General features: G+C 37.1%; 1 protein-coding gene and 1 pseudogene across 2 annotated transcripts in view; one reads left to right on the top strand and one right to left on the bottom strand.

Annotated features, from left to right (window-relative positions):
• Nucleotides 1–27,616, top strand: part of WDR44 (WD repeat domain 44) — an 81,232-nt gene that overhangs the window by 29,749 nt on the left and 23,867 nt on the right. Inside the window, exons 3-10 of the mRNA XM_081042235.1 lie at nt 806–880; nt 11,966–12,602; nt 13,100–13,230; nt 14,508–14,603; nt 15,870–16,006; nt 16,629–16,712; nt 24,938–25,044; nt 25,751–25,902. Coding sequence (XP_080898361.1) covers nt 806–880; nt 11,966–12,602; nt 13,100–13,230; nt 14,508–14,603; nt 15,870–16,006; nt 16,629–16,712; nt 24,938–25,044; nt 25,751–25,902 — 1,419 coding nt within the window. The remainder of the gene's footprint in view (nt 1–805; nt 881–11,965; nt 12,603–13,099; nt 13,231–14,507; nt 14,604–15,869; nt 16,007–16,628; nt 16,713–24,937; nt 25,045–25,750; nt 25,903–27,616) is intronic.
• Nucleotides 10,314–11,487, bottom strand: LOC308494438 (large ribosomal subunit protein uL11-like; annotated as a pseudogene). Its single transcript has 2 exons — nt 11,475–11,487; nt 10,314–10,824 (listed from the first exon to the last, which is right to left on the bottom strand). The product of its transcript is annotated as a large ribosomal subunit protein uL11-like (transcript).

Below are 27,616 nucleotides of genomic sequence, written 5' to 3'. Positions count from 1 at the left end.
GCTATAGTGGCCTTCTTTTAACAAGATCTGTGGTGTGCACCAAGAATTGTTTTTCCCTCAGTACCAGTAGTAGCATTAAAATTGCTGTACTTCTATAAATGTAAAGACGACTTAAGATACAGAAGGATATGGTGTTAAGATGTACAAGTGTATGATTATCTTATTTTACCCAAATTTTTTTCCAGCAGAAATGCAGTATCCATTTCTATCTTCTCTAACCTCCCAAATATATATATATATGTACGTATGTGTATATGATTGTATACGTAGATATATATGTATTTTTGGTGGGTTTACTTTTGTTCATCTGTTACTGTTTGGGGAACTTCATTTAATTTCGGTTAAGTCTTGATTCCTTTTATGTAAAACATGTAGAGTTTTTAAGAACACAATTGTCTGAATGTGGTTTTCTGCATTACATATTTTTTTATTTATGCATATCTATGGAGCAATACTTTGGGGAAAATAACAGTTCTATTTCAACCCTTTACTTAAATCCTTAATCTTTTTAAGCTATAGAGGTACTTAGTAGTTCTTATATTCCTATACAGTTTTTTAATTTAAAAAATTGGGCACTTTTAAAGGAAACTATCCTGTTGCGGTAGAAAAATTGAAAATTGCTGATTGATAAACTTCTTATGCAAATCACATTGTCCTAGTTAGCATAAAATCTCTGGGCATCTATCAGCATGCAAACATTTAAGCCCTTTATGGGCCTTTAATTTATTAATCCTATATTTTCTAATTTTTCCCCATTTTAAACAGAGCAATCGTTTGATCTCTGATTCTTTTCTTTTTAAAATAGGAAACAGATAACACTGCACACAAAGTTGGAAATGAATCCCCTGTACAAGAACTGAAACAAGATGTGTCTAAAAAGGTTGGTAAGATAAAATGTCAGTATTAGTTTAGCAGATGTCATTTACATGGTATATTCAAAGTGGAAAGTTTTCTGTATTCCTTCAGTATAGTGCTCTGTAAGTGGTGGATAATTCATAAATTTCCGTGAATCTGTTGAATTTGTGATTAAAAATACATCAGGGTGTTTTTTTTAGTTTATTGGGGTGACAATTGTTAGTGAAATTGCATAGATTTCAGGTGTACAATTCTATATTACATCATCTGTAAATCCCATTGTGTGTTCACCACCCAGAGTCAGTTCTCCTTCCATCACCATATATTTGATCACCCTTACCCTCGTCCCCACCCCACACCCGCCTTACCTCTGGTAACCACTAAACTATTGTCTGTGTCTATGAGTTTTTGTTTCTCATTTGTTTGTCTTGTTCCTTTGTTGTTTTTGGTTTATATACCACATATCAGTAAAATCATATAGTTCTCTGCTTTTTCTGTCTGACTTATTTCTCTTAGCATTATACTCTCAAGATCCATCCATGTTGTCACAAATGTTCCTATATCATCTTTTCTTACCGCCAAATAGTATTCCATTGTGTATATATACCACAACTTCTTTATCCATTCATTTATCGAAGGACATTTTTGGTTATCTCCATGTCTTGGCCACCGTAAATAAAGCTGCAATGAACATTGCAGCACACTTGTCTTTGTGGATAAATGTTTTCAGAATTTTTGGGTTGATACCCAGGAGAGGGATTGCTGGGCCATATGGTAATTCTATTCATAGTTTTTTGAGGAACCTCCACACTGCCTTCCATAACAGCTGCACCAGTCTGCATTCCCACCAAAAGTGTATGAGGCTTCCTTTTTTTCTCCACAGCCTCTCCAACACTTGTTACTATTTGTCTTGTTGATGATAGCCATTCTCACTGCGGTGAGGTGATATCTCATTGTGGTTTTCATTTGCATTTCTCTGATGATTAGTGATGTTGAGCATGTTTTTCATATGTCTATTGGCCATTTGTATGTCCTCTTTGGAGAAATGTCTCTTCAGGTCTTCTGCCCATTTTTCAATTGGGTTCTTTGTTTTTTTGTTGTTGAGTTTCATGAGTTCCTTGTATATTTTGGATATTAGCCCCTTATCAGAGGCACCGTTTGCAAAAATCTTCTGCCATTCAGTTGGTTGCCTCTTTATTTTGTGAACGGTTTCTTTTGCTGTGCAGAAGCTTTTAAGTCTCATATAGTCCCATTCGTTTATTTTAGCTTTTATTTCCATTGCCTTTGGAGTCAGATTCATAAAATGCTCTTTGGACCCAAGGTCCATAAGTTTAGTGCCTATGTTTTCTTCTATGCAATTTAATGTGTCAGGTCTTATGGTTAAGTCTTTGGTCCATTTTGAATTAATTTTGGTACATGGTGACAGACAGCAGTCCAGTTTCATTCTTTTGCATGTGGCTTTCCATTCTCCCAGCACCATTTATTGAAGAGACTGTCTTTCCTCCATTTTATGTTTTTAGCTTCTTTGTCAAAAACTATCTGTCCACTTTTTATGTGGTTTTATTTCTGGGTTCTCAATTCTATTCCATTGGTCCATGTGTCTGTTTTTCTGCCAATACCATGCTGTTTTGCTTATTGTAGCCCAGTAGTACAAGCTAAAGTCAGGGAGTGTGATATCTCCAGTATTGTTCTTTTTTCTTAAGATTGCTTTGGCTATTCGGGGTCTTTTGTGGTTCCAAACAAATCTGATGATTTTTTTGTTCTATTTCTTTAAAAGATGCCATTGGGATTTTGATGGGGATTGCATTAAATCTGTATATTGCTTTGGATAATACGGCCATTTTAACTATGTTGATTCTTCCAATCCATGAGCATGGAATGTGTTTCCATTTCTTTGTGTCTTCTTCAATTTGTTTCAAAAATGTATTATATATTTCAGCATATAGGTCGTCCTTCACATCCTTGTTTAAGTTTATTCCTAGGTATTTTGTTATTTGTGCTGTAATTGCAAAAGGAATTTTTTTTGTATTTCTTTTTCTGAGATTTTATTCTTAGTGTATAGGAATGCAATGGACTTTTGTACGTTTATTTTGTAGCCAGCCACTTTATTGCATTCGTTGACTGTTTCTAATAGCTTTTTGGTGGAGTCTTTAGGGTTTTCTATGTATAGCATCATGTCATCTGCAAGGAGTGATAATTTAACTTCTTCATTCCCAATTTGGAAGCCTTTTACTTCTTTCTCTTGCATGATTGCTCTGGCAAGGACTTCCAACACTATGTTGAAAAGCAGAGGTGATAGGGGACAGCCCTGTGGTGTTCCTGAACGTAGAACAAAGGGCTTCAGTTTTTCACCATTAATTAAGAGATTAGCTGAGGGCTTGTCATATATGGCCTTGATTATGTTAAGGTATTTTCCTTCTATTCCTAGTTTATTAAGTGTTTTAATCATAGATGGATGTTGTTTCTTGTCAAATGCTTTTTCTGCATCAATTGAAATAATCGTATGATTTTTTTTCCTTTATTTTGCTTGTGTGATGTATCACATTGATGGATTTGTTGATGTTGAACCATCCTTGTGCCCCAGGGATGAACCCCACTTGGTCATGATGAATAATCTTTTTAATGCATTCTTGTATTCGATTTGCTAGAATTTTATTTAGGATTTTTGCATTTGTATTCATCAGAGATATTGGTCTGTAGTTTTCTTTTTTTGTGTTGTCCTTACCAGGTTTTGGTATCAGGGTAATGTTGGCCTCATAAAATGAGTTAGGGAGTACTGTCTCTTCTTCAATTTTTTGGAAGAGTTTGAGCAGGATTGTAGTAGATCCTCTTTGAAGGTTTGGGAGAATTCACTGGTGAAGCCATCTGGTCCCGGACTTTTCCTTTTGGGAAGGTTTTGGATGACTGATTCAATTTCGTTACTGGTGATCGGTCTGTTTAGATTTTCCCATTCTTCATGGTTCAGCCTTGGAAGGCTATGTGTTTCTAAGAACTTGTCCATTTCTTCTATGTTAATGAATTTGGTGGCATATAATCCTTAGTAGTATTCTTGCGTGATCCTTTGTATTTCTGTGTTGTCTTTGATAACTTCCTGTTTTTCATTTCTGATTTTGTTTATTAGTGTCTTCTCTTTCTTTATCTTAGTGAGTCTAGCCAAGGGTCTGTCAGTTTTGTTAATCTTTTCAAAGAAACACCTCTTTGTCACATTGTTTTTTTCTATTGCCTTTTTGTTCTCTATTTCACTTAGTTCTGCTCTGATTTTTGTTATTTCCTTTCTTCTGCTGACCTTGGGTTTCGCATGTTCTTCTTTTTCTAGTTCTTTGAGGTGTACCATGAGGTTATTTATTTTGGATTTTTCTTGTTTCTTCAGATAGTCCTTTAATGATATAAATTTCCCTCTTAAAACTGCTTTCACTGTATCCCAGAAATTTTAGTAGGATGTATTTTCATTGTTATTTGTTTCTATGTATTTTTGAACTCTCCTCTAATTTCTTCTTTGACCCAGTCGTTCTTTAAAAGTATGTTGTTTAATCTCCATGTATTTGTCTTTTTTCCTGCTTTCTTTTTGCAGTTGATAATCCAATTTTAATGCCTTGGCATAGGAGAATATGCTTGGTATGATTTCAGTCTTCTTAAATTTGCTGAGGCTGATTTTATGTCCCAATATATGGTTTATCCTTGAGAATGTTCTATGTACACTAGAAAAGAATGTATAATCTGATGTTTTTAGGATGAAGTGCTCTATATATGTCAGTTATGTCCATTTCATCTAATGCGTCATTTATGGCTGCTATTTTGTTATTTGTTTTCTGTTTGGATGATCTATCCGTAGCTGTCAATGATGTATTTAAGTCCCCTAGTATAATAGTGTTTTGGTCATTTTCTCCCTTTAGTTCTGTTGGTAGTTGGTTGGTATATTTTGGTGCTCCCTGATTGGGGTCATAAATATTGATGACTGTTATCTTTTTGTTGTACAGTTCCCTTTACCATTATGACATGTCCATCTTTGTCTCTTGTTATCTTTTTCACCCTGACGTCTGTTTCATCTGATATCATTATGGCTACACCTGATTTTCTCTGGGTACCATTTGCTTGGAGTGACAATTTCCACCCTTTCACTTTGAGTCTATGCTTGTCCTTGTAGCTGAGATGTGTCTCTTGGAGACAGCATATGGTTGGGTTTAGTTTTTTGATCCAATGTTCTACTCTGTGCTTTTTTATTGGTGAGTTCAGTCCATTTACATTTAGGGTGATTATTGATATGTGAGCATTTCCTGTCATTCTATCTTTAGTTTTCTGGTAAGGCTGTGTCTCCATTGTTTCTTTGCCTTTTTGTTGTTGTCTATTATTTCTGTGCAGTTATATTCTGTGATGTTTCCGTCTGTTTCTTCTTTCATTACAATATGTATTTCAGTTCTGGATTTTTTTGAGTGGTTACCCTTAAGTTTATGTAAAAGAAAGTTTGATATTTAGAGTGTTCCATTTTCTTCAGCACGCTTACTTTCTTCATTCCTATATTCCGGTTCAGGCCTTTACTCTGCCCCATTTTTGTTGCCACAAATTGTCACTGTTGATGGTGGTCGAATAGCCTCCTTTAGTATTTCTTGTAGTACAGGTCACGTATTAGAAAGTTCCCTCAGCTTCTGTATGTCTGGAAAGGTCTTTATTCCTCCTTCATATCTAAAGGATATCTTTGCTGGATATATTTTTCTTGGCTCATAATTTTTCTGTTTCAATAGTTTGAATATTTGGTTCCACTCCCTCCTGGCTTGTAGAGTTTCTGCTGAAAAATATGATGATAATCTAATGGGCTTTCCTTTGTAGGTTACGTCTTCTTTTCCCTGGCTGCCTTGAGGATTCTTTCTTTGTTTTCATTTTAGACAGCTTCAATCCAATGTGCCTTGGAGAAGGTCTGTTGGGATTGAGGTAATTAGGTGTTCTAGTTGCTTCTTGGATTCGAGGATCCAGTTCTGTCCACAAATTTGGGAAGTTCTCATTCACAATTTCTTTGAGTATATTCTCCGTTCCCTTCTCTCTTTCTTCTCCTTCTGGTATGCCCATTATTCTTATATTGCTCTTTCTGATGGATTCAGAAAGTTCTTGTAGACTTCTTTCATTTCTTTTAAGCCTCAAGTCTCTTTCTTCTTCCATCTGTGTAATTTCCAGGTTTCTATCTTCGATGTCACTGATTCTTTCCTCCATCTGGTCAACTCTACTACCTAAGCTGGTTATTTCATTCTTAATTTCTTCTATTCAGTTTTTAATCTCTGGAAATTCTATTTAGTTCTTTTTTAAAATTCAGTCTCTTTCGAAAATGTTCATGTTGTTTGCTTGTGTTTCTGAGTTCATTACACTACTTTTCTGTGTTTTCTTGCATGTCGTTGATTTTTTTCAGAACTGCAATCTTGAATTCTCTGTCATTTAAGTCACATATGTCCATATCTTTAAGTTCCTTTTTGGAGACTTTTAAATTTCGTTCTGAGCTGTCTTGTTGCCTTGGTTATTCATGGCAATTACTGATTTATTATTTCTCTTCCTAGACATCTACAGGAGTGGCTTTTGCAACAGGTTGATAGGAAGAGGTTTTTCTTTTGTTTTCCAGTACTTGTTGGTAGAATGTTTTATTTTCTCTCTGACTGCAGCCTTTTTTTTTCTTTCTCACACGGTAGTGCTATGTTATCTCTGCACTATTCCAGCTTGTCACACAATGGGGGATTTCCTGGGAGATGGACTTCTCCTTGTTAATAGTTCGCCTGGGTCACCGTGCACAAAGTCCATGTGGGTATTTGGAGAGCTTTTGAAGTTCCAAAGCTCTTCCTGCACCAGATTCAGAGCCTGTATGTTTAAGTAGTTCTGTTTACTCCTGCAGAATTTGCCCTGAGATGGGTGGGACTAGGGGCAGGGTGAGTTGTGAGGCGTGACCCAGAGCATTGGCAGGGACCACCACCACCACAGGTCCTGCTTCACAGCTCCCTCCTCTTTGCCGGACTAGTTGGGCTGCGAATCTTTGTCGCAGTCCACAGTACTCAGAACAGTAAATACTCTGTTCTTTTGATCTGACACTGCTACTATACCGCTTCTAGCCCCAGGCTGGTGGGGGCGGGGTGAGCTCTGGGAGGGGGCAGCTAGTCTCAGTGTCTAAGGCTTCCATTCTCTGCTCTGCAGTGAGGGTTTAAACCACCGTTTTCAGCCTTCTTCCCTCAGTCTTTTCTCCGAGGTCTCTGCCGTGAGCATTGGATTCAGCCGTGTTATATGCTGCCTCCTCAGCCCTGTGGGCCACAAGCGAAGCCCTAGCAGTCCGAGTCCTTCCCTCTCCCGCAGCTGCGGTGGTTCCGGGAGCAGCGAGCTCGGAGCACTGAGTTAGGTCTGCGTCCTGCGCCCGCGCGGCTCCGTCCCTGCACTTCTCCTTTCCCTCCTCCCTGGCTCGCGGGATTTGCCCACCTGGAGGTGAATTCAGTAGTGGACCTCTTTATCTTGCCTGTCTGCTGTGCAGGGAGTCCTTTGTGGAGTTTTTATTGTTAGATTAGTTGTAAATTCCAGGGTAGCTTTACAGAGTCTCACCTCACGCCGCCATTTTAATGACATCCCTCATCAGTGTTTTTAGAAGTCATTTTGTAATTGGTAATTTATTTTTTGAAGCCGTATTTTTTTATTAAACTTACTGGGGTGACATTGGTTAGTAAAATTAGAAAATTTCAAGTGTAAAATCCTATAATACATCTTCTGTATACTGCATTGTGTGCACTCAAAGTTTAGTCTTCTTCTGTCACCATATATTTGAACCCCTTTACCATATTTCGCCTCCCCTCAACTCCCTGTCTCCTCTAGTTTGAAACAGTATTTTTAAAATGTTTTGTAAAGTGTTTTTATTTTTATGCTTGTTTTTATTAAAATAAGTTTTAACTACGCTTGAGGTTGCTACCAACAGTTAAAGGTATTGAGCTCAGTGCAGCAAATTCTGAAGTCTTTAGGAGTTGCAGGTTATAAGAAGTCATTACTCTCATAGTGCCTTTGATACCTTTTAAAGAATTGATGCTATGAAGAGTTTGGTTTACTAGAAGAGACTGAGCACAAGATTTTGACAATGGAGTAGTTTTCAGTATCAGGATACAACCCAAGGAGAAAGGGTGGTGGTGTGTTCTCATTCATCTATGTTTTGAGTGTTTTCTACACCTCAGGCATCGTTCTACTTAGTTGATTTCCAGAGACCAACAAGATGACACATTCTCTACCCTAGAGTTTCTCAAGAGTATCTATAGTGATGCTATTGACATTTGGGGCTGGGTAATTCTTTCTTGTGAGGGAAGAGGAGACTGTTCTGTGCACTGCAGGATGTTGAACAGCATCCCTGGCTTCTACCCACTAGATGCCAGTAGATTCCCCCCACCCCGTCGTGACAACCAAAATGTTTCCAGACATTTCTGGGGAAGGATGCCGAGCAAAATCGCCCACAGTGGAGATTCATTGCCCTGCCTTTAATGGAATTTAGAAATGTAATGGAAGACATATTTTAATATTGATCATACTTTTTCCTTTAAAACGAAAAGTTTTCTTTTTGGGAGAAATGATGGTATTGTGTATCAGTGTAAATAAGATAACAAGACTGGTACCTTTTTTTAAAATTAGAAATTGCCTACAGTTAATGGACTGTAACAAGCAGCTATCTTGATTTTTCAGTATTCCCTTCTGTTTCTCACCTATTTGCATATTTTTCCCTAATTATAGTATAGATAAAATTTTGTATTCTCCCTTTTCCTGTTACCATTTTTACATTTTCATCATATTTCTACACTATTTCAATACTCGGTTTTCATTTGATATAATATCAGTTTCCATCAAGCAATTGTATTACACACGTACCTAGCTATTTTTATTGTTGAAAACTTGAAATGTTTCTACTTTTTCCATTAGAGCTTTTCTTTCCCTTTTTAAGAATTTTTTTCTTGGGATAAATTACAAATGGGTAACTATAGTTAGTAGCAGAAAAATGGTGATTTTTTAAGGCGAGTTTAGAAACTGATAAAATTGTAAATAAACACCATGGGGCAAAGAGTAGAAGAGGAAACTGGGTAACAAAACTGAATGTAATGTAATAAGGTGCAAGTAAATTTAGAAACTATTACAAGAACATGAAGGGAGACTTTACTTCCTACTGGGGAGTAGGAATGAGGAAGACTTCATGGAGGAAAAGTAGCATCTGAGCTGGTTCTTGATGAGTGGATAAGATTTAGGCAGGCAGAGATAGGAGAAGAAAGGCTTAGAGACGACGAATGTGCAGAATGTTGAGGATGAGTCTAGAGATCAAAGTTAAGGTCAGATTATGGGAATGCCTTATATCATACTAAAACATCTGTTATTTATTTTATAGTCACTGGGAAAGCAGTGAGTTTTGAGGGGCAGGAAGATGATGTGAAGCAAACAGTTGCTGTAGCGTGATCGTTTACATGGTGGTCTCGATTCTCACTGTTCTGCTATTTCCCTGTTTGCTACCTCTTAAAATCCAGGGAGAAGAATACAAGGTTATGCACTGTAAGTAGGTGTTTTATGGGCATCTCAGGAGTTAGAAAATATGGGTCTTGCTTCCTAAGAACTAATTATCTGGTGTGGAGAAAATATTTATACAGAGCTAGCCCATATGCTACCTCGTATTTACAGTATAGCTCATACTATAGTGAACAGTAAGAATGATAGGAGTTCAGAGACAGGAGAGATTGTTCTCAGATAAGGGGTTAGGGAAGACTTGTGATTTTCATCCTCATTTTGACCCGTCTGGTGGCATGGACCTTTTCATTATGTATAGTAATTATTTCAAGCCTTTATGTTCACCTCATGCTCACTGTGCCCACTTGTATCCCACCCAAAACAGCAGATGACCTCATTTCTTACTGCATGTAGACATTAGTGGCCAAGAAGCCTGAATTCACTCCTTTTCATCATCTCGTACTTTCCTTACCTGCCAACTCGTTTTCACCTTTTACCTCTTCCTCATGTTATTGTTGAGAATTTCGTTGTTTTTTTTTTCCTTTCCAAAGTAGCATGATATAAAGAACAGAGGATATTTGATAAAATCCTAGATTTCTGTTTTGACTTTCTACTTTATTAGCTGTGGGACCTTAGGCAAAATTCTTAATGCCTTTACCTCAGATACCTGCTTTTGTAGAAAGGAGATAATCCAACCATCTCATAAAGTCTGTATGATGATTAAATAGAGAATGTATATACCGGGTATAGTATACAATAGACCCTCTTTCTTTTCTTCTCCAGAACTCTGTTACCTTCCTTTCCTTTGGCTCATTCCCCTCAGCTTGTAAAAATGCTGGGTCACTTTGTTGCAGCCTCTTGTATTTATAACCAAATTTTTGAAAATCATAGACTGCCAGCTCTCTATATGTCTTCACCTCTTTTTTTTCCCATTGGTTGTCAAATGATCTTTAATTGAAATATTTTCTTTTGTAGTCTTAACTAGCTGGGCATTCCACTGCACCGCTGTTGATATCATCTACGATATCACGAGTGTGGTGGCCATCAACATTGCAGCCCACAGACTGGGCAGTCCCCAAGATCTCTTTAATGGTTCCAGAGAGTTCTCTAGCTAAAGACCAGTGCCGCATCTGTCAGACAATGTTGACAATCTCATCAAAAGTGATATTTCCATTGTGCTTAATGTTTTTTGCTTCTTCCCGTCTCTTGGCGGTTCTCTGAGGGCTTTGCTGATTGGGGCAGAGGCAAAAGGTACCACCTCAATCTGGGCCTGTGTGTGCTGAATAGTCAGTTTCACTGTAACCCTCAGACCCTTCCACCAGTCACCCATTGCTTTGATGATGTCATCACCAACCTTTTTTGGAGACAGACCCAGGGCACCAATCTTGGGGGTCAGGGCAGAAGTGCCACCGACTTTCCCACCAGTACACCTCAGGTATATGACTTTGATCTCGTTGGGGTTGAACTTCGGCGGCCTGGTAGAAGCAGCTGGTATCGGATAAACCCAGATTCGGGGCAACTCAAGAAAGTTGCACCTTGGCCTCCTCCAAGCCAAAAGCTGAAAAAAGCCTCTTATTCATTCTTAAACCGACTGTCATCTGGCTTCTGTTATCACTTAGATACTCAATAACCACCTAATTGGTAAATTAGGTGGACTCCAGTTAATATTCCTGTGGTAAAAGTGACATACATCTAGGATAAAGTATTTGAAGGTTGAGAAAAATTAACTGGGAAATCAAGGATGAATATTATTGAACAGCAATAACTTCCAGTTCAAGTTAGCATGAATTTGTGGCAAGCCAGATTAGGTCAGTTCTGTGACACATTGTGTTAACTTTCAGGAGCCAAGGAATTGAGAAGCAGAAGTCATCCGTAGTTCGGCCTGACAGAAAGATAAGCAGGCTGGGAGATTTAATATGTTAATAATGACAGGACTGGGTAGAAAATACATTTTATTCTAAATGTTGGTAGAATACAGAGAAAGCCTATCTGTATTTTGTAGCTATAGAAAAGAAATGAAGGGGGCAAAGCAAGGTGAGCTGGATGTTTGAACTCTTCATGGTCCTGCCATCCCTCTGAATAGTGGGTCATTAGGTGTATATTTTGTTTAAGAAAGTTAATCTCCTTGCATCTGCTACCTTTTCCTGTCATAGGCTTGAATTTAACAATTTAACTTCTTGTGGTAGGTGGTTTTGATTCTCATGGTTTTGTTAACTAGACTCAAATCAGCAGGCTGTTATTGCAACTAACTTGGCATAAGTATGTAAATGAACAATAACGTGAAGAGTCCGAATAGTAAATTTAGGTTTGACCTTATTATACAGAGTTGATTGAACATTTTTGATTACATGTACTAACACAGATTCCCTATTATCATGGCTAAGAGTGCAGATTCTGGAACCAAACAGCCTGGGTTTATACCAGCTTCTTCACTTACTAGCTTTGTGACTTTGGGCAAATCACTTGATCCCTCTGTGCCTTAGCTCCCTCATTTGTAAAATGATGATAGTAAGAGTGCTATCTCTTAAGGTTGTTGTAAAGATTAAAATATGTAAAGTATTAAGAACATTTCCTATGTTCTTACAAATAGCTTCATTTTTTAAAAAACTGCCTTTTAACGTTTCATCAGATTATTGAAAGTATTATTGAGGAGAGTCAGAAAGTACTACGGATTGAAGGTGACTCTTTGGATTCTGGAGGAAAAGGACACTCTGATCAGGCTACTGCTAGTCCTCTTGTGGCTGGAACAGATCTTAGCAATATATCTGGACTGTTAGCCATAGATCAAGTACTACAGAAAGATTCCAAAAGGGCAGAGAATCAGAATGCATTTGAAGAAACTGAATTAGAGTCAAAAAAATCCTTTCCTTCTGATGACACCTGTGAGAAGCCAGTAGATGAAACCACTAAGTTAACTGAAATAAGTTCACCTGAGCAGCTTGATGTGCCTGAAACTGAAACAGAAGTATTGAACAAGGAAGCAGTAGAAATCAAAGGAAGTGACGTTCTAGAACCTGTGTCCTCAAACTCCTCATCTGCTAAAGATTTTACTGCCGTGGAAGAATTGGCTCCTGCCAAACCCCCAAGACAGCTTACTCCAGAACCTGATATAGTGGCTAGTACAAAGAAGCCTGTTCCTGCACGTCCACCCCCTCCAACTAATTTCCCACCTCCTAGACCACCACCTCCATCTCGACCTGCTCCACCACCAAGAAAAAAGAAAAGTGAATTGGAGTTCGAGGCTCTTAAAACACCTGATTTAGATGGCAAGTATTAATTGAGAAATAAATATTTTGTTGGGGAGATTTTTGAGTTGAAACTGTTTAAATTTCTGAATTTGTTTCAGTTTATGCTAGGTACAACCACATTGATGACCCAGTTATAAAAGTTATTTTAGTAATAAGAAGTGAAAATGTTTACATTGGTGATTAGTTACATTACTACAATTGAACATTTCAACAGACTTCAAACTTTCAAATCTGTTACCATTGGAGAGCCAGTGTGGTGTGAAAAGAACATGGGGTTTGGAGACTTAAGATTTGAATTCAGGTCCTAGATCTATGAATGTTTGAGTTGTATAGCCTTTAGGAATTTAAATAACTTGTTTGAATCCTGGTTTCCCCATATGTAAAACAAGAGTAATAAAACCATTTTCATCTTTGGGTTGTTATAGGAATCAGACAAATAAAGGTTAAGCACTTTTCAAGCTATGTATAAAGTCCTATATAAATAATAGTTATTATGGTTATTATTATTATTGCAGTTCCCAAAGAAAACATTACGTCTGATACTCTCCTAACTACACACATGGCTTCAGACAGTACAGTCAAGGATTCTCAACCTTCTCTTGATTTGGCAAGTGCTACCAGTGGAGATAAAATCGTTACTGCACAGGTCCGTGAATTTGTGTTATATTTGATACAGGCTTTATCACCGTTCTGCAACTGGCTGGTTTGTTTGATTATTGAACTTTCTTTTTTCTCCAAGCCAAATATCTCCTTTTCCCCCAAACCTGACCTCCTTACATCTCTTGTCCAGCTCTGCTACTAAGTAGCTGGGTGACTCCAAGAAGCTCTTTAACATCTGAGTCTCAGATGCCACATTGATAAAATGAGGGGAAAACATTCCTGGAAGGTTTCTTGCAAGGTTGAAATGAGCTAACATATGGCAAGTACCTGGCCATGTAGTGTAAAAATGACAAATGGTGCTATTTGTAATATTATTAGTAAACACCAACTACAGTCTTCATTTACCTGACCTATGGTGGACAAAATTGGGGACTTTAATTTTTTTTTTTTCTATTTCACTGTTTTATTTATTTATTTTTTATTTTTTTATTTTTTAAATTTATTAGTTTCAGGTGTACAAAACAAGGTAATACTTAGACGTTCATCATTTATATCCCTCACACTGTGAACCCCCCTCCCCCCATCCACTATCCCTCCCGGACTTTAATTTTTTATAATTCCTTTCTCCTAATCAGAAAAAAGAACTCATACACTATGCTATACATCCACAAATGAGACAATAGAAAAGGACTTGATAACATGAATTTTTTTAGCACAACTGAATTCTGGGAATCTGGTTACTCATGGGTTAGTGATTGGGGAAGGTTAGCAAATTGGGAAAGGTGACAAGACTATGATAAGTCTTGTCATAGCCTTAGAGCAGAGGTTGGCACTGGCCTTGTTTTGTAGGGCCCCCAAGCTAAGAATGGTCTTTACATTTTTTAAGGGTTGTTTACAAAAGAATATGCTACAGACACTATACATGAAACAAAAAGCCTAAAATATTTACTACCTGGCTCTCTACAGAAAAAGTTGAGGACCCCTGCTTTTGCGATATCCATATGCATAGCCCTGATTAATGGCAGTCTCTGTGCTGGCATTCTACTAGTACAGAACTGCTTTTGGGTCAGATTCCAATAGAACATGTATTTGCTTTCAAGACTACTAAGACATTGTTTCATGGGCAACAATAGTTTTGGTACCTAATGTTTTTCAGCATGCTGGTAATAATAAAGAGCTAATATGGAGTGTTCCATTTAAATTATAAGTAGGCTCCATTATCTGAATTAACAGAATTTTTTAGAACTGTGTATGGTAATGAATAATTGAATATTTATAGAAATTGACTCAGTCTACTTTCTGTTTATAAAATTATAATTTCAGGAAAATGGAAAAGCACCTGATGGGCAGACAATAGCAGGTGAAGTGATGGGCCCTCAGAGACCTAGATCCAACTCTGGGAGAGAGCTTACTGATGAGGTATAATTATGTATTTTTTTGTTCTTAAAAACATAAAATATAGAAACCATAATGGGAAGGTGAAAAAGTTCTGGAGATGGAGGTACATGTACAGCAGTGTGAATGTACTTACTGCCACCGAATGACACAATTAAAAATGGTTCAAATGGTAAATTTTATATTATGTATATTTTACCATGATTAAAATTTGTTTATTGTTGTTAGCCAAAAAAATCATAACGTAGAAGAAAGAAATGCAAATGAAGATTGCCTTAGTTTTTGATTTTTTTAATATGCTGGAGTTTGCAACTCAGGCTTAACCTTGCCCTTTTGCACACTTATGTGGTGTGATAAACATATTGAAACAGGTCTATATTTTATAGAAAATGGCCTTAAAAAGAACTTGGCATTGTAGATATGTATACGTTTCTATACTTGTTAGATGATGTGCAATGCATAGTGACTCAGTGTTTCTTACCATTAAAACTTAGCATAGATCTATCGGCCAATTCAGTCAAAATGAAGTTCTAAAGCAAAATCTTAGTTTTTGATTCTTTTAAACAAAACATGAAAAAATTATACTTTGGAAAACAGTTTAGCAATTTTTCAAAATATTAAACATTGAGTTACCATGACACAGCAATTCCACTACTGTTTATACACGAAAGAGATACGAAAACATATGATTGCACAAAAAATGTACACAAGTATTCATAATAGCCAAGATGTGGAAACAACACAAACGTCCATCACTGTTGAATGGGCACATCAAATGTGGTACATGCATCCATGTGGACTGTTTTTGACAGTTAAAAGCAATTGAGTTCTGATACATATTCCAGTATGGATAAACCTTGAAAACATGGTGCTGAATGAAAGAAGCCAATAACAAAAGACCACATGCTGTATGATTTAATGTATTTGAAATGTCCAGAATAAGCAATTCCATGGAGACAAAAAGTTGCCAGGGGCTGGGAGCAGAGAGGAACAAGGTATGACAGCTACTGGGTATGGGGTTTCTTTTTGGGGTAGTGGAAATATCCTAAACTTAGATAATGGTGATGGTTGCACAATTCTGAATATACTCAAAACCACTGAACTATTACATATATGCTTTAAATGAGTATGTTTTGTGGTTTGTGAGTTGTATCTCACTAAAAATGTTAAAAATTGTTGTACACAGTACTGAATGTGTATAGAAAGTCCTCAGCTTAAAGTTTTGAGGATTTTGTAGATTCAGAAAAATAATTAAATTATAGGTCCGCTTGATGTTACTTTTTGCCTCAGGAAATTTTAGCCAGTGTAATGATTAAGAACCTAGATACTGGAGAAGAAATACCTTTGAGTCTTGCGGAGGAGAAACTGCCAACAGGTATTAATCCTCTCACTCTACACATCATGAGAAGGACTAAAGAATACGTAAGGTATGGCCTAATGTTACTATTTATCATTTGTTGTATTCCATTCAGGATGGTTGAAGATTTTTCTGTTTATGAACTATGACAGGCCCTAATTGGGTTACATTCAGCCTTCTGTTTTTTAAATTTGGAATTAAAGTAGTTTATGTATTAAACTTTGTTCTCTCTTAAGACTATACAATTACTAGGGGAAAATAGTATATATCTTCAATCTCGTAGTATTTAGTTTCTCTTTGAAAATGATTTATATTACACTAGAAACAGTATTAAAACATTGAGGCTAAACATCCATTTTATAAACATCTGGTCTTCTGAAGCCTTGCTTTAAAGATCAGGAATTTTATATGTGATTTGCAGGGTCAGGAAATAGCTTTAGAGTGAGTTCATTGATTTTTCTATGGGACATATGTAGATCTAAGGAATAATTTCTGTGCAAGTAAAGCTTTTTAAAGTATAATACATGATGTGCCTAATGACTGAGGAGGAAGACAATTACAATGCAATTTGTCGTTTCTGTGCAGCATGTTTTGCCCAGCAGAAAGCCCTGTAATTCTGTAGTAAGTATATGTAGAGATTTTTGAGACGTATAAGGAAAATGGATTTTTCAAAATTACTCTTTCCCTTGTAGTAATGATGCGGCACAGTCCGATGATGAAGAGAAGTTACAGTCTCAACCAACAGATACTGATGGTGGAAGGTTAAAACAGAAAACGTGAGTTACAGTACATCCCTTTACTTTATTTCAAGCTTTTATTTAAAAAAATAGAGAACTACCATAGTATTTTAAATCTGTGTTCTATCCAGTTTATATGGCCATCCACACCACCACGCCCTGCTCCCAGCCAATGGATTATGAGTTCCTGGAGGTTGTGTTGGTCATTTTTATAGAGTCTGACATATAGTAGATGATTAATAAATTTTGCATCATGTCTGTATTGTTTGTCTGACAGTACATACCGGAAGTGTTACTAAAAGAACATTGGGGTGACAATTGTTAGTAAAGTTACATAGATTTCAGGTGTACAATTCTGTATTACATCATCTATAAATCACATTGTGTGTTCACCACCCACAGTCAGTTCTCCTTCCATCACCATATATTTGATCCCCCTTACCTACCACCCCCCTCCACCCTTACCCTCTGGTAACCACTAAACTATTGTCTGTGTCTATGAGTTTTTCTTTCTCATTTGTTTGTCTTGCTCTTTTGTTACTTTTGGTTTATACACCACATATCAGTGAACTCATATGGTTCTCTACTTTTTTTGTCTGACTTATTTGGCTTAGCATTATAACCTCAAGGTACATCCGTGTTGTCACAAATGGTCCTATTTCATCTTATCTTACTGCCGAATAGTATTTCATTGTGTATATACACCACAACTTCTTTATCCATTCATCTATTGAAGGACATTTTGGTTGTTTCCATGTCTTGGCCACTGTAAATACAGCTGCAATGAACATTGGAGCACACGTGTCTTTATGGATAAATGTTTTCAGATTTTCTGGGTAGATACCCAGAGAGGGATTGCTGGGTCATATGGTAATTCTATTCGCAATTTTTTGAGGCCCCTCCAGACTGCCTTCCATACCGGCTGCACCAGTCTGCATTCCCACCAACAGTGTATGAGGCTTCCTTTTTCTCCACAGCCTCTCTAACACTTGTTACTATTTGTCTTGTTGATGATAGCCATTCTGACTGGGGTGAGGTGATATCTCATTGTGGGTTTTATTTGCATTTCTGATGATTAGTGATGTTGAGCATTTTTTCATATGTCTATTTGCCAATTATATGTTCTCTTTGGAGAAATGTCTCTTCAGGTCTTCTGCCCATTTTTCCATTGGGTTCTTTGTTTTTTTATTGTTGAGTTGCATGAGTTCGTTGTATATTTTGGATATTACCCCCTTATCGGAGGCACTGTTTGCAAAAATCTTCTCCCATTCAGTTGGTTGCCTCCTTATTTTGTCGATGGTTTTTTTTGCTGTGCAGAAGCTTTTAAGTTTCATATAGTCCCATTCATTTCTTTTAGTTTTTACTTCCATTGCCTTTGGAGTCAAATTCTTAAAATGCTCTTTGAACCCAATGTCCATAAGTTTAGTACCTATGTTTTCTTCAATGCAGTTTATTGTGTCAGGTGTTATGCTTAAGTCTTTGATCTAGTTTCAGTTAATTTTGGTACATGGTAACAGATAGAAGTCCAGTTTCATTCTTTTGCATGTGGCTTTCCAATTCTGGCCACACCATTTATTGAATAAGCTGTGTTTTCTCCATTGTATGTTTTTGGCTTCTTTCTCAAAAATTATCTGTCCATATTTATGTGGTTCTCAGTTCTATTCCATTGGTCTATATGTCTGTTTTTCTGCCAATACCATGCTGTTTTGACTATTGTTGCCCCGTAGTACAAACTAAAGTCAGGGAGTGAGATACCTCCAGCATTGTTCTTTTTCCTTAGGAATGCTTTGGCTACTCGGGATCTTTTGTGGGGTTACAAACAACTCTGATGATTTTTTGTTCTATTTCTTTAAAAAATGGGATTTGGATTTTGATGAGAATTGCATTGAATCTGTATATTGCTTTAGGTAATATGGCCATTTTAACTATGTTGATTCTTCCATTCCATGAGCACAGAATGTCTTTCCATTTCTTTGTATCTTCAATTTCTTTTAAAAATGTCTTACAGTTTTCAGCATATAGGTCTTCCACATCCTTGGTTAAGTTTATTCCTAGGTATTTCATTCTTTTTCTTGCAATTGCAAAAGGAATTGTTTTTTCTTTTATTCTTCTCAGATTTCATTTTTAGTATATAGGAATGTAATAGTCTTTTGTTCGTTGATTTTGTAGCTGGCAACTTTACTGTATTTGTTGTTTCTAATAGATTTTTGGTGGAATCTTTAGGGTTTTTTATATATACCATCATGTCATTGGCAAAGAGTGATAATTTAGCATTTTTATTCCCAATTTGGATGCCTTTCATTTCTTCCTCTCGCCTGATTGCTCTGGTGAGGACTTCCAACACTGTGTTGGAAAGCAGAGGTGATAGGGGACAGCCCTGTCGAGTTCCTGAACATAGAACAAAGGGTTTCAGTTTTTCACTGTTAAGTGTGAAGTTAGCTGAGGATTTGTCATATATGGCCTTTATTGTGTTGACGTACTTTCCTTCTGTACCTATTTTATTAAGTGTTTTAATCATAAACGAATGTTGCATCATGTCAGACACTTTTTCTGCATCTGTTGATATAATGATACGATTTTTGACCTTTATTTTGTTTATGTGATGTATCACATAATGTATCACATTGATGGATTTGTGCATGTTGAACCATCCTTGTGCCCCTGGGATGAACCCCACTTGGTCGTGATGAATAATCTTTTTATAATAATCTTTTTTTCGATTTGCTAGAATTTTATTTAGGATTTTTGCATCTGTATTCATCAGAGATATTGGTCTGCAGTTTTCTTTTTTTGTGTTATCCTTACCAGGTTTTGGTATCAGTGTAATGTCCTCTTAAAATGAGTTAGGGAGTATTGTCTTTTCTTCAGTTTTTTGGAAGACTGTGAGTAGGACAAGTATCAGATCCTCTTTGAAGGTTTGGTAGAATTCACTAGTGAAGCCATCTGGTTCCAGACTTTTGCTTTTGGGAAGGTTTCAGATGACTGGTTCAATTTCCCTATTGGTGATCGGTATATTTAGATTTTTCCTATTGTTTGTGATTCAGCCTAGGAAGGCTATATGTTTCTAAGAACTTGTCCATTTCTTCTACGTTATTCAATTTGTTGGCATATAGTCCTTCATAGTATTCTTGGATCTTTTGTATTTCTGTAGCATCCGTGAGAACTTCTCCTCTTTCATTTCTAATTTTGTTTATTAGCGTCTTTTCTCTATTTATATTAGTGAGTCTAGCCAACGGTTTGTCAATTTTATTAATCTTTTCAATGAATATAAGCTCTTTGTAGCATTAATTTAGTTTATTGTCTTTTTCTGTATTTCATTCAGTTCTGCTCTGATTTTTATTATTGGCTTTCTTCTGCTGACCTTGGGTTTCATTTGTCCTTCTTTTTCTAGTTCTTTAAGGTATAATATGAGGTTATTTATTTGGGATTTTTCTTGTTTCTTGAGATAAGCCTGTAATTATGTAAATTTCCCTCTTAAAACTGCTTTCGCTGCATCCCCAAAATTTTGGTAGGATGTATTTTCATTCTGATTTGTTTCTGTGTATCTTTTTATCTCTCCTCTTATTTTTTCTTGGCCTAGTTGTTATTTAAAAGTATGTGGTTTAATCGCCATGTATTTTTGGTTTTCCTGCCTTCTTTTTGCAGTTGGTATCCAATTTCAAAGCCTTGTGATCAGAGAATACACTTGGTATGATTTCGGTCTTCTTAAATTTGCTGAGGCTAGTTTTATATTCCAATATATGGTCTATCCTTGAGAATGTTCCATGTACAGTAGAAAAAAATGTAGTATAGTCTGATGTCCTAGAAGAAGTGCTCTGTTAGTGTCAATTATGTCCATTTCATCTAATGTGTCACTTGGGGGCTGCTATTTTGTTATTTATTTTCTGTTTGGATGATCTATCCATAGCTGTCAGTGATGTATTTAAGTCCCCTAGTATAATAGTGTTTTGGTCAATTTGTCCCTTCAGTTCTGTTAGTAGTTGCTTGGTATATTTCGGTGCTCCCTGATTGGGGGCATAAATATTGATGACTGTTGTGTCTTCTTGTTGTATAGTCCCCTTTACCATTATGAAATGTCCATCTTTGTCTCTTGTTACCTTTTTCACCCTGAAGTCTGTTTCATCTGCTATCAGTGTAGTTACCCCTGATTTTCTCTGGATACCATTTGCTTGGAGTGTCAATTTCCACCCTTTCACTTTGAGTCTATGTTTGTCTTTGTAGCTGAGATGTGGCTCTTGGTGGCAGCATATCGTTGGGTTTAGTTTTTTGATCCAATCTGCTACTCTGTGCCTTTTTATTGGTCAGTTCAGTGCATTTACATTTAGGGTGATTATTGATATGTGAGGATTGCCTATAATTCTATCTTTCGTTTTCTGGTAACACTGTGTCTCCATTGTTTCTTTGCCTTTTTGTTGTTGTCTATTATTTCTGTGCGGTGGTATCCTCTGATTTTTCCATCTGTTTCTTCTTTTTTTACGTTGTATGTTTCATTTCTGGAATTTTTTTGAGTGGTTACCATTAAGTTTATGTAAAAGAAAGCTTAATATTGAGAGTATTCCCTTTCCTTCAGCATGCTTACTTTCTCCATTCCCATATTCCGGTTCATGCCTTAACTGTACCCCCTATCATGTTTTGGTTGTCACAAATGATCCCTGTTTATGCTGATTGAATAGCTTCCTTCAGTATTTCTGGTAGTGCAGGTTGTGTGTTAGAAAATCCCTTCAGCTTCTGTATGTCTGGAAAGGTCTTTATTCCTCCTTCATATCTACAGGATATCTTTGCTGGATATATTATTCTTTTTTTTTTTAGCTTTATTTTATTTTATTTTATTTTTACATCCCTCACACCGTGAACCCCCCTCCCCCCATCCACCACCACTCCGACCTCACACCGAGCCATCACATTATACACATAAAATTATAGTTGGCATTCATTAATGTCCAGCCTCTGGTGTACAATGCCATGACCAGGCATCCACAGCATCCCTGAGGTGGTCTCCCAAACAGGACACATGTCCATCGGACACCCAACAAAATCCCCAAACACTATTGAATAAGTTCCCCAAAGTAATTCTCAAAAAACCCTGAGGCCATCCTGTGGTCACCAGCCGCCCCCCAATCCCTTCACCCTTTTCCCCATCCCCAACCCCCTCCCCCCCGCCCATCTAACAACTCTCGGTTTTTTGTGACCCCAAAACTGTTTCTGATTAGTTCATACACATATTCTTTTCTTTAGATTCCGCATATAAGTGAGATCATATGGTATTTGTCTTTCTCTTTCTGACTTATTTCACTTAACATAATGTTCTCTAGATCCATCCATGTTGTTGCAAATGATAAGATTTCTTCTTTATGGCTGCGTAGTACTCCATTGTATAAATGTACCACAGCTTCTTAATCCAGTCATCTACCGATGGGCATTTCGGTTGTTTCCATATCTTGGCTATTGTGTAAAGTGCTGCAATAAACATAGGAGTGCATACAGATTTTTGAATTGGAGTTTTGGATTTCTCCGTGTAGATGCCTAGGAGTGGAATTACTGGATCATAGGGTAGTTCTATCTTCAGATTCCTGAGATACCTCCATACTGTTTTCCATAGTGGCTGCACTAATCTGCAATCCCACCAACAGTGCACTAGCGTTCCCTTTTCTCCACATCCGAGCCAGCATTTGTTGTTTGTTGATTTATTGATGATAGCCATTTTGACTGGGGTGAGGTGGTATCTCATTGTGGTTTTTATTTGCATTTCTCTGATGGTTAGTGAGGTTGAGCATTTCTTCATATGTCTTCTTGCCTTCTGTATGTCCTTTTTAGAAAAATGTCTCCTCAAGTCCTCTGCCCATTTTTTAATTGGGTTGTTTGTTTTTTTGGAGTTGAGTTGAGTAAGTTTTTTATAGATTTGTGATATTAATTGGATATATTATTCTTGGCTCATAATTTCTCTCTTTCAATAGTTTTAATATTTGATTCCACTCCCTCCTGGTTTGTAAAGTTTCTGCTGAAAAACCTGATGATAAACAAATGGGCTTTCCTTTGTAGGTTACCATCTTCTTTTCCCTGTCTGCCTTGAGGATTCTTTTTTGTGGTTAATTTTTGACAGCTTCAATGCAATGTGCCTTGGAGAAGACTTTTGGGGTTGAGGTAATTAGGTGTTGTATTTGCATCTTGGATTCAAGGATCCAGTTCTTTCCACAAGTTTGGGAAGTTCTCCTTTACTATTTATTTGGATATACTCTCTGTTCCCTTCTGTCTTTCTTCTCCTTCTGGTATGCCCATTATTCTTATATTGCTCTTTCTGATGGAGTCAGAAAGTTCTTGTAGAGTTCTTTCATTTCTTTTAAGTCTCAAGTCTCTTTCTTCCATCTGTGTCATTTCCAGATTTCTCTCTTTGATGTCACTGATTCTTTTCTGCATCTGGTCAGGTCTACTACCAAAGCTGGCTGTTTCATTCTTCGTTTCTTTTATTGAGTTCTTAATCTCTATAAGTTCTATTTGGTTCTTTTTTAAAATTTCAATCTCTTTGGTAAAATGTTCATTTTGCTCTTTGATAGTGTTTCTGAGTTTATTATACTGCCTGTCTGTGTTTTCTTGCATCTTGTTGAGCTTTTTAAGAACTGCAATCTTGAATTCTCTGTCATTTAAGACATATATTTGCATGTCTTTAAGTTCATTTTCTGGAGACTTCATTTTCTTTCTGAGCTGTCATGTTAGCTTGGTTATTCATGGCAATTAATTCTCTTCCCAGACATCTCTTCCCAGACATCTTCCCAGACATCTATGGGTGTGGGTTCTTCAACAAGTTGATAGAAAAAGGTCTTTCTTTTGTTTTCCAGTAGGTGTTGGTAGAATGCTTTATTTTCTGTCTGACTGTAGCCTTTCATTCTCTCTCACCCTGTAGTGTTCTGTTTTCTCTGCACTAATCCAGCTGCTCACACAATGGGGGGGTTCCCTGGAAGGCAGGCTTCTCCTCTGTTAACAGTTCCCCTGGGTCATAGGGCATCGCATCCCTATGGGGATGTGGAGAGATTTTGAAGTTCCAAAGCTCTTCCTGCACCACATTCAGAGCCTGTGTGTTTCAGCAGTTCTGTTTATGCCTGCAGGGATCCACCCAGATAGGTGGGACAGGGGCGGGGTGAGGTGAGAATTGGCCCAGAGCAATGGCTGTGTCCACCACCACAGCCTGTCCTGCTTCCACAGCTCCCTCACCTTTGCTGGAACTAGTTGGGCTGCGAATCTGTGTCTGTGGACCATAGTTCTCAGAACTGTAAATATTCTGTTCTTTCGATCTGACACTGCTACTGTTTGCTTCTAGCACTGGGCAGGTGGGGGCGGGGCAAGCTCTGGGAGGGTAGGGAGGCAGCTTCTAGTCTCAGTGCCCAAGGTTTCAGTTCTCTCCTCAGCAATGAGGGCTTAAACCACTTTTTTCAGCCTTCTTCCCTCAGTCTTTTCTCCGATTTCTGCCGTGAGCGTTGGGTTCAGCCATGTTATATGCTGTCGCCTCAGGCCTATGGGCCGTAAGCAGAGCCTTAGTAGTCTGAGTTCTTCCCTCTCCCGCAGCTGCAGTAGTTCCTGGATGCAGCGAGCTTAGATCACTGAGCTAGGTCTGGGTCCTGTGTACCTACTTCCCCTTCTCACTTCTCCCTTCCCTCCTCCCCTGCTAGCACAATTTGCCCACCTTTAGGTGATTTCAATAGTGTACCTTTAGTCTTGCCTGCATGTTGCGCAGAGTCCTTTGTGGAGTTAGAACTTTCACATTGTTTGTAAATTCCAGGGGAGATTTCAAGAGGCTCACCTCACACTGCCATTTTTATGACTTAACCTAAAATGAGTTTTTAAGGATAGCCATCTAAAGCAATCTTCTCAAAGCAGTTCTCACTGCATATTCATGGCCTACCCATACTCTCTAAATCAGATGATCCGGGGAGATGGCTCATGTATCTCGCTCTAAACACTCCCTTCCCATCCTAGCCTGGCCAGTAGATTATCATTCACCAGTGAAAACCGATGCTCTTAGAGCATACTATATTGTGCATTGGGGGAAGTGCCTATATCTGCTTTGTTGCCATGTTGACTTGAATATACTTATTCCATACAGTGGATTTGAGAGCTCAGAGACCTGCTGTTTATGTAAAAGAAAAATAAAAGAGCTATTTCAAAATAATATATTTTACCAGCCACAGCTAATAAGGTTATCAGTGAATTCTTGAACTTTTACAGTTAGTTGAGTTAATAAATAATTGTGATGTTTTTGTATTTTCGCTAAGGACTCAACTAAAGAAGTTCCTAGGAAAATCAGTAAAAAGAGCAAAGCATCTGGCTGAGGAATACGGTGAACGTGCTGTAAATAAAGTTAAAAGTGTGAGAGACGAAGGTAAGTGACAGAACATTTCAACTGAACATTTCATTTGTTACCATTTAAATTTAGCCTGCAGTTTCTAAGAAGCATCCTATTTTATCGAAAGAAATAAAGCTTTATAGCTGATATCTTAGCATTTCAATAAATCATGTAACTTTCACTGTCACTTAATTTGGTAAGGAAAATGAATTTATGCATCTTAAACTTGAATTTGTACATACTTTGTGACTCTGGCAACCTAGAAGAGTGTTCAGTAATCAGCTATAAATTAGTTATGGAAGGCGACTTAGTTTTTATAAATATTTTCAAAAATAGGTAAATTTTCTAAATTTGTGCACATCTTAACTTTTTATGCCCTTTCTGTAATTATATTCATTTATCTTTTATAATAAACAGTCATATAGCACTTATTCTGTGCCAGACACTGTTCTAAACACTTTCAGCTATATTAAGTCATTTAGTCCTCATAAAACCTGCGGGAAGCACTATTATTCTCCCCATTTTATAGATGAGAATACTCAGGCACAGAAAGGTTGGGCACCTCACCTATGATCATACAGATAATAAAGGACAGAGCTGGATTTGGAATCCATATACTATTTAGTAATAGACAGATTTTGTTTATCCATTTAATGAATTTTTCTTGGTTAGCAGTGGATATGAAAATATGATTGCTATATTTATATTAGTTAGTGATGATTTTGGGTGGTTTTCTATTTAGTGTTTCATACTGATCAAGATGATCCTTCGTCCAGTGATGATGAAGGGATGCCATACACAAGACCTGTTAAATTCAAAGCAGCGCATGGTTTCAAAGGACCTTATGATTTTGATCAGATCAAAGTGGTGCAAGATCTGAGTGGTGAACATATGGTAAGCGAGATATTTTTCACTATCGATTCTGTTTTCATTGAGAGAAATACTTCTATAGAGCAGATCTCTTCTTATGTATATAATTTTTCTATCCTTACTTAAGAAGAGTGAATTGATATTAATACGATTTAGTGAATTAGTAATGCAGTCTATCTGAATTATTGTTCAAGAAGTAAGTTATTGAATTAAGTAAATTTAAGTCTGTATCATTAAGAAAGCAATGTAAAGGTACCAGACTTTAAAACAGTTATATTAGAGGGTCATCTATCACGTTCAAAAATGATTAAAGTGTTCCCCAGTATATTTTAAATAATTTACACAAGTATGTCAGAAGCTTGGGGCAGCCGGATGGTTCATTTGGTTAGAGCGTGAGCTCTGAATGACATGGTTGCCAGTTCGATTCCCACATGGGCCAGTGAGCTGCACCCTCCACAACTAGATTGAAGGACAATGAGTTGGAGCTGATGGGCCCTGGAGAAACACACTGTTCCCAAATATTCCCCAATAAAATTGGGGGGGAAATGTCAGAAGCTCAATATATTTTGTAAAGTGACCTAAAACAAGGACAGAGGTAGGTAAAGGTACAACTTTTCTATCAGACTTAAAATGTACCAAAGTAGATATGAGTATACAAATTATATTTCTCCTGAAAATGCTAGGAATATAGGGAATGAAGTAATGAACTCAGAACTGGATGTATGATATTGTGTGTTCTTAATCAGGGAATCTATTTATCTATTAGATTTTAAATCTAAAAGTTGGCCTAACTGGAAGGAAGCAACCGCAAACATAAGATGGCAGCCAGATTGGCATTTAAACTTTGGTATTTATAATCTACACATAAAATGTTTGAGTTGATTATAGTAACTTCCTTTAGGAATCTGATGAATTTCCTTGTACAATATTGACTGTCTTTCATTCTTTCCAGTTGTAAGTAAAATCTCATTGTAGTAGGCTCCAAATGACAAATTTCTTAATATACTTGAATTTTATAGAGATGAATGTTATTCCAGTAAATGAGCTGTTGCCTCTAACTTGGGTAATCTTTTTGATCTGCATAGATGTGTGTTGTAATAGTAGTTATAATAGTATTTGTGTATTTGTTATAATAGAATTTGGCCTTTCCAGTTTAAGAGTTCACATTCTTTAACCCCCTCCCCAACACACACACACACACACACACACACACACTCTGTTTTCAGTATCTGTCTGGGAATTCTAGCCATATACTGCAAAACCTTTCTGCGGAGAAAAACTGGAGGAAACCACACCATTCCAACATTTCTAAATATCTAATACTATAAGGGTTACTGGTAAGGTGGATCGTACTCTTCTGTCAGTACTGGTCAGAAGTTGTTGGTGCTATGGTGAGGGCTCTGCCTCCTCCTATCCTACTCCCCCTGATTTTCAGCTAGGAAACTGAAATCCCAATCTAGTATTCATGCTTTTACAATGAAGATTTCAAGCTACCTCACAACTCCTATTTCGAGTAATATGTGGACAAGGTTTGGAATTGAAATTGTTAGTTTAGAGTATGGTAAACTGCACTATCGTATCTCTCCTTTCTCCTAAAAGTGCCTCTTTGTGGTATTGTATCACCATTGGACTATTGGTTTAAGTGATGTTAGTAATGGGAGCATTATCTTAGTATGCATAATTTGGCATAATTTTTTATTTTGGCTTAGTGTCTTAATATTTAAAATAATAACTTTGA

The sequence above is a fragment of the Rhinolophus hipposideros genome, assembly GCF_964194185.1.
Source record: "Rhinolophus hipposideros genome assembly, chromosome: X".
Lineage (NCBI taxonomy): Eukaryota > Metazoa > Chordata > Mammalia > Chiroptera > Rhinolophidae > Rhinolophus > Rhinolophus hipposideros.
The sequence above is the reverse complement of the archived record's forward strand: the minus strand, read 5'-3'. Positions and strand labels throughout refer to the sequence as shown.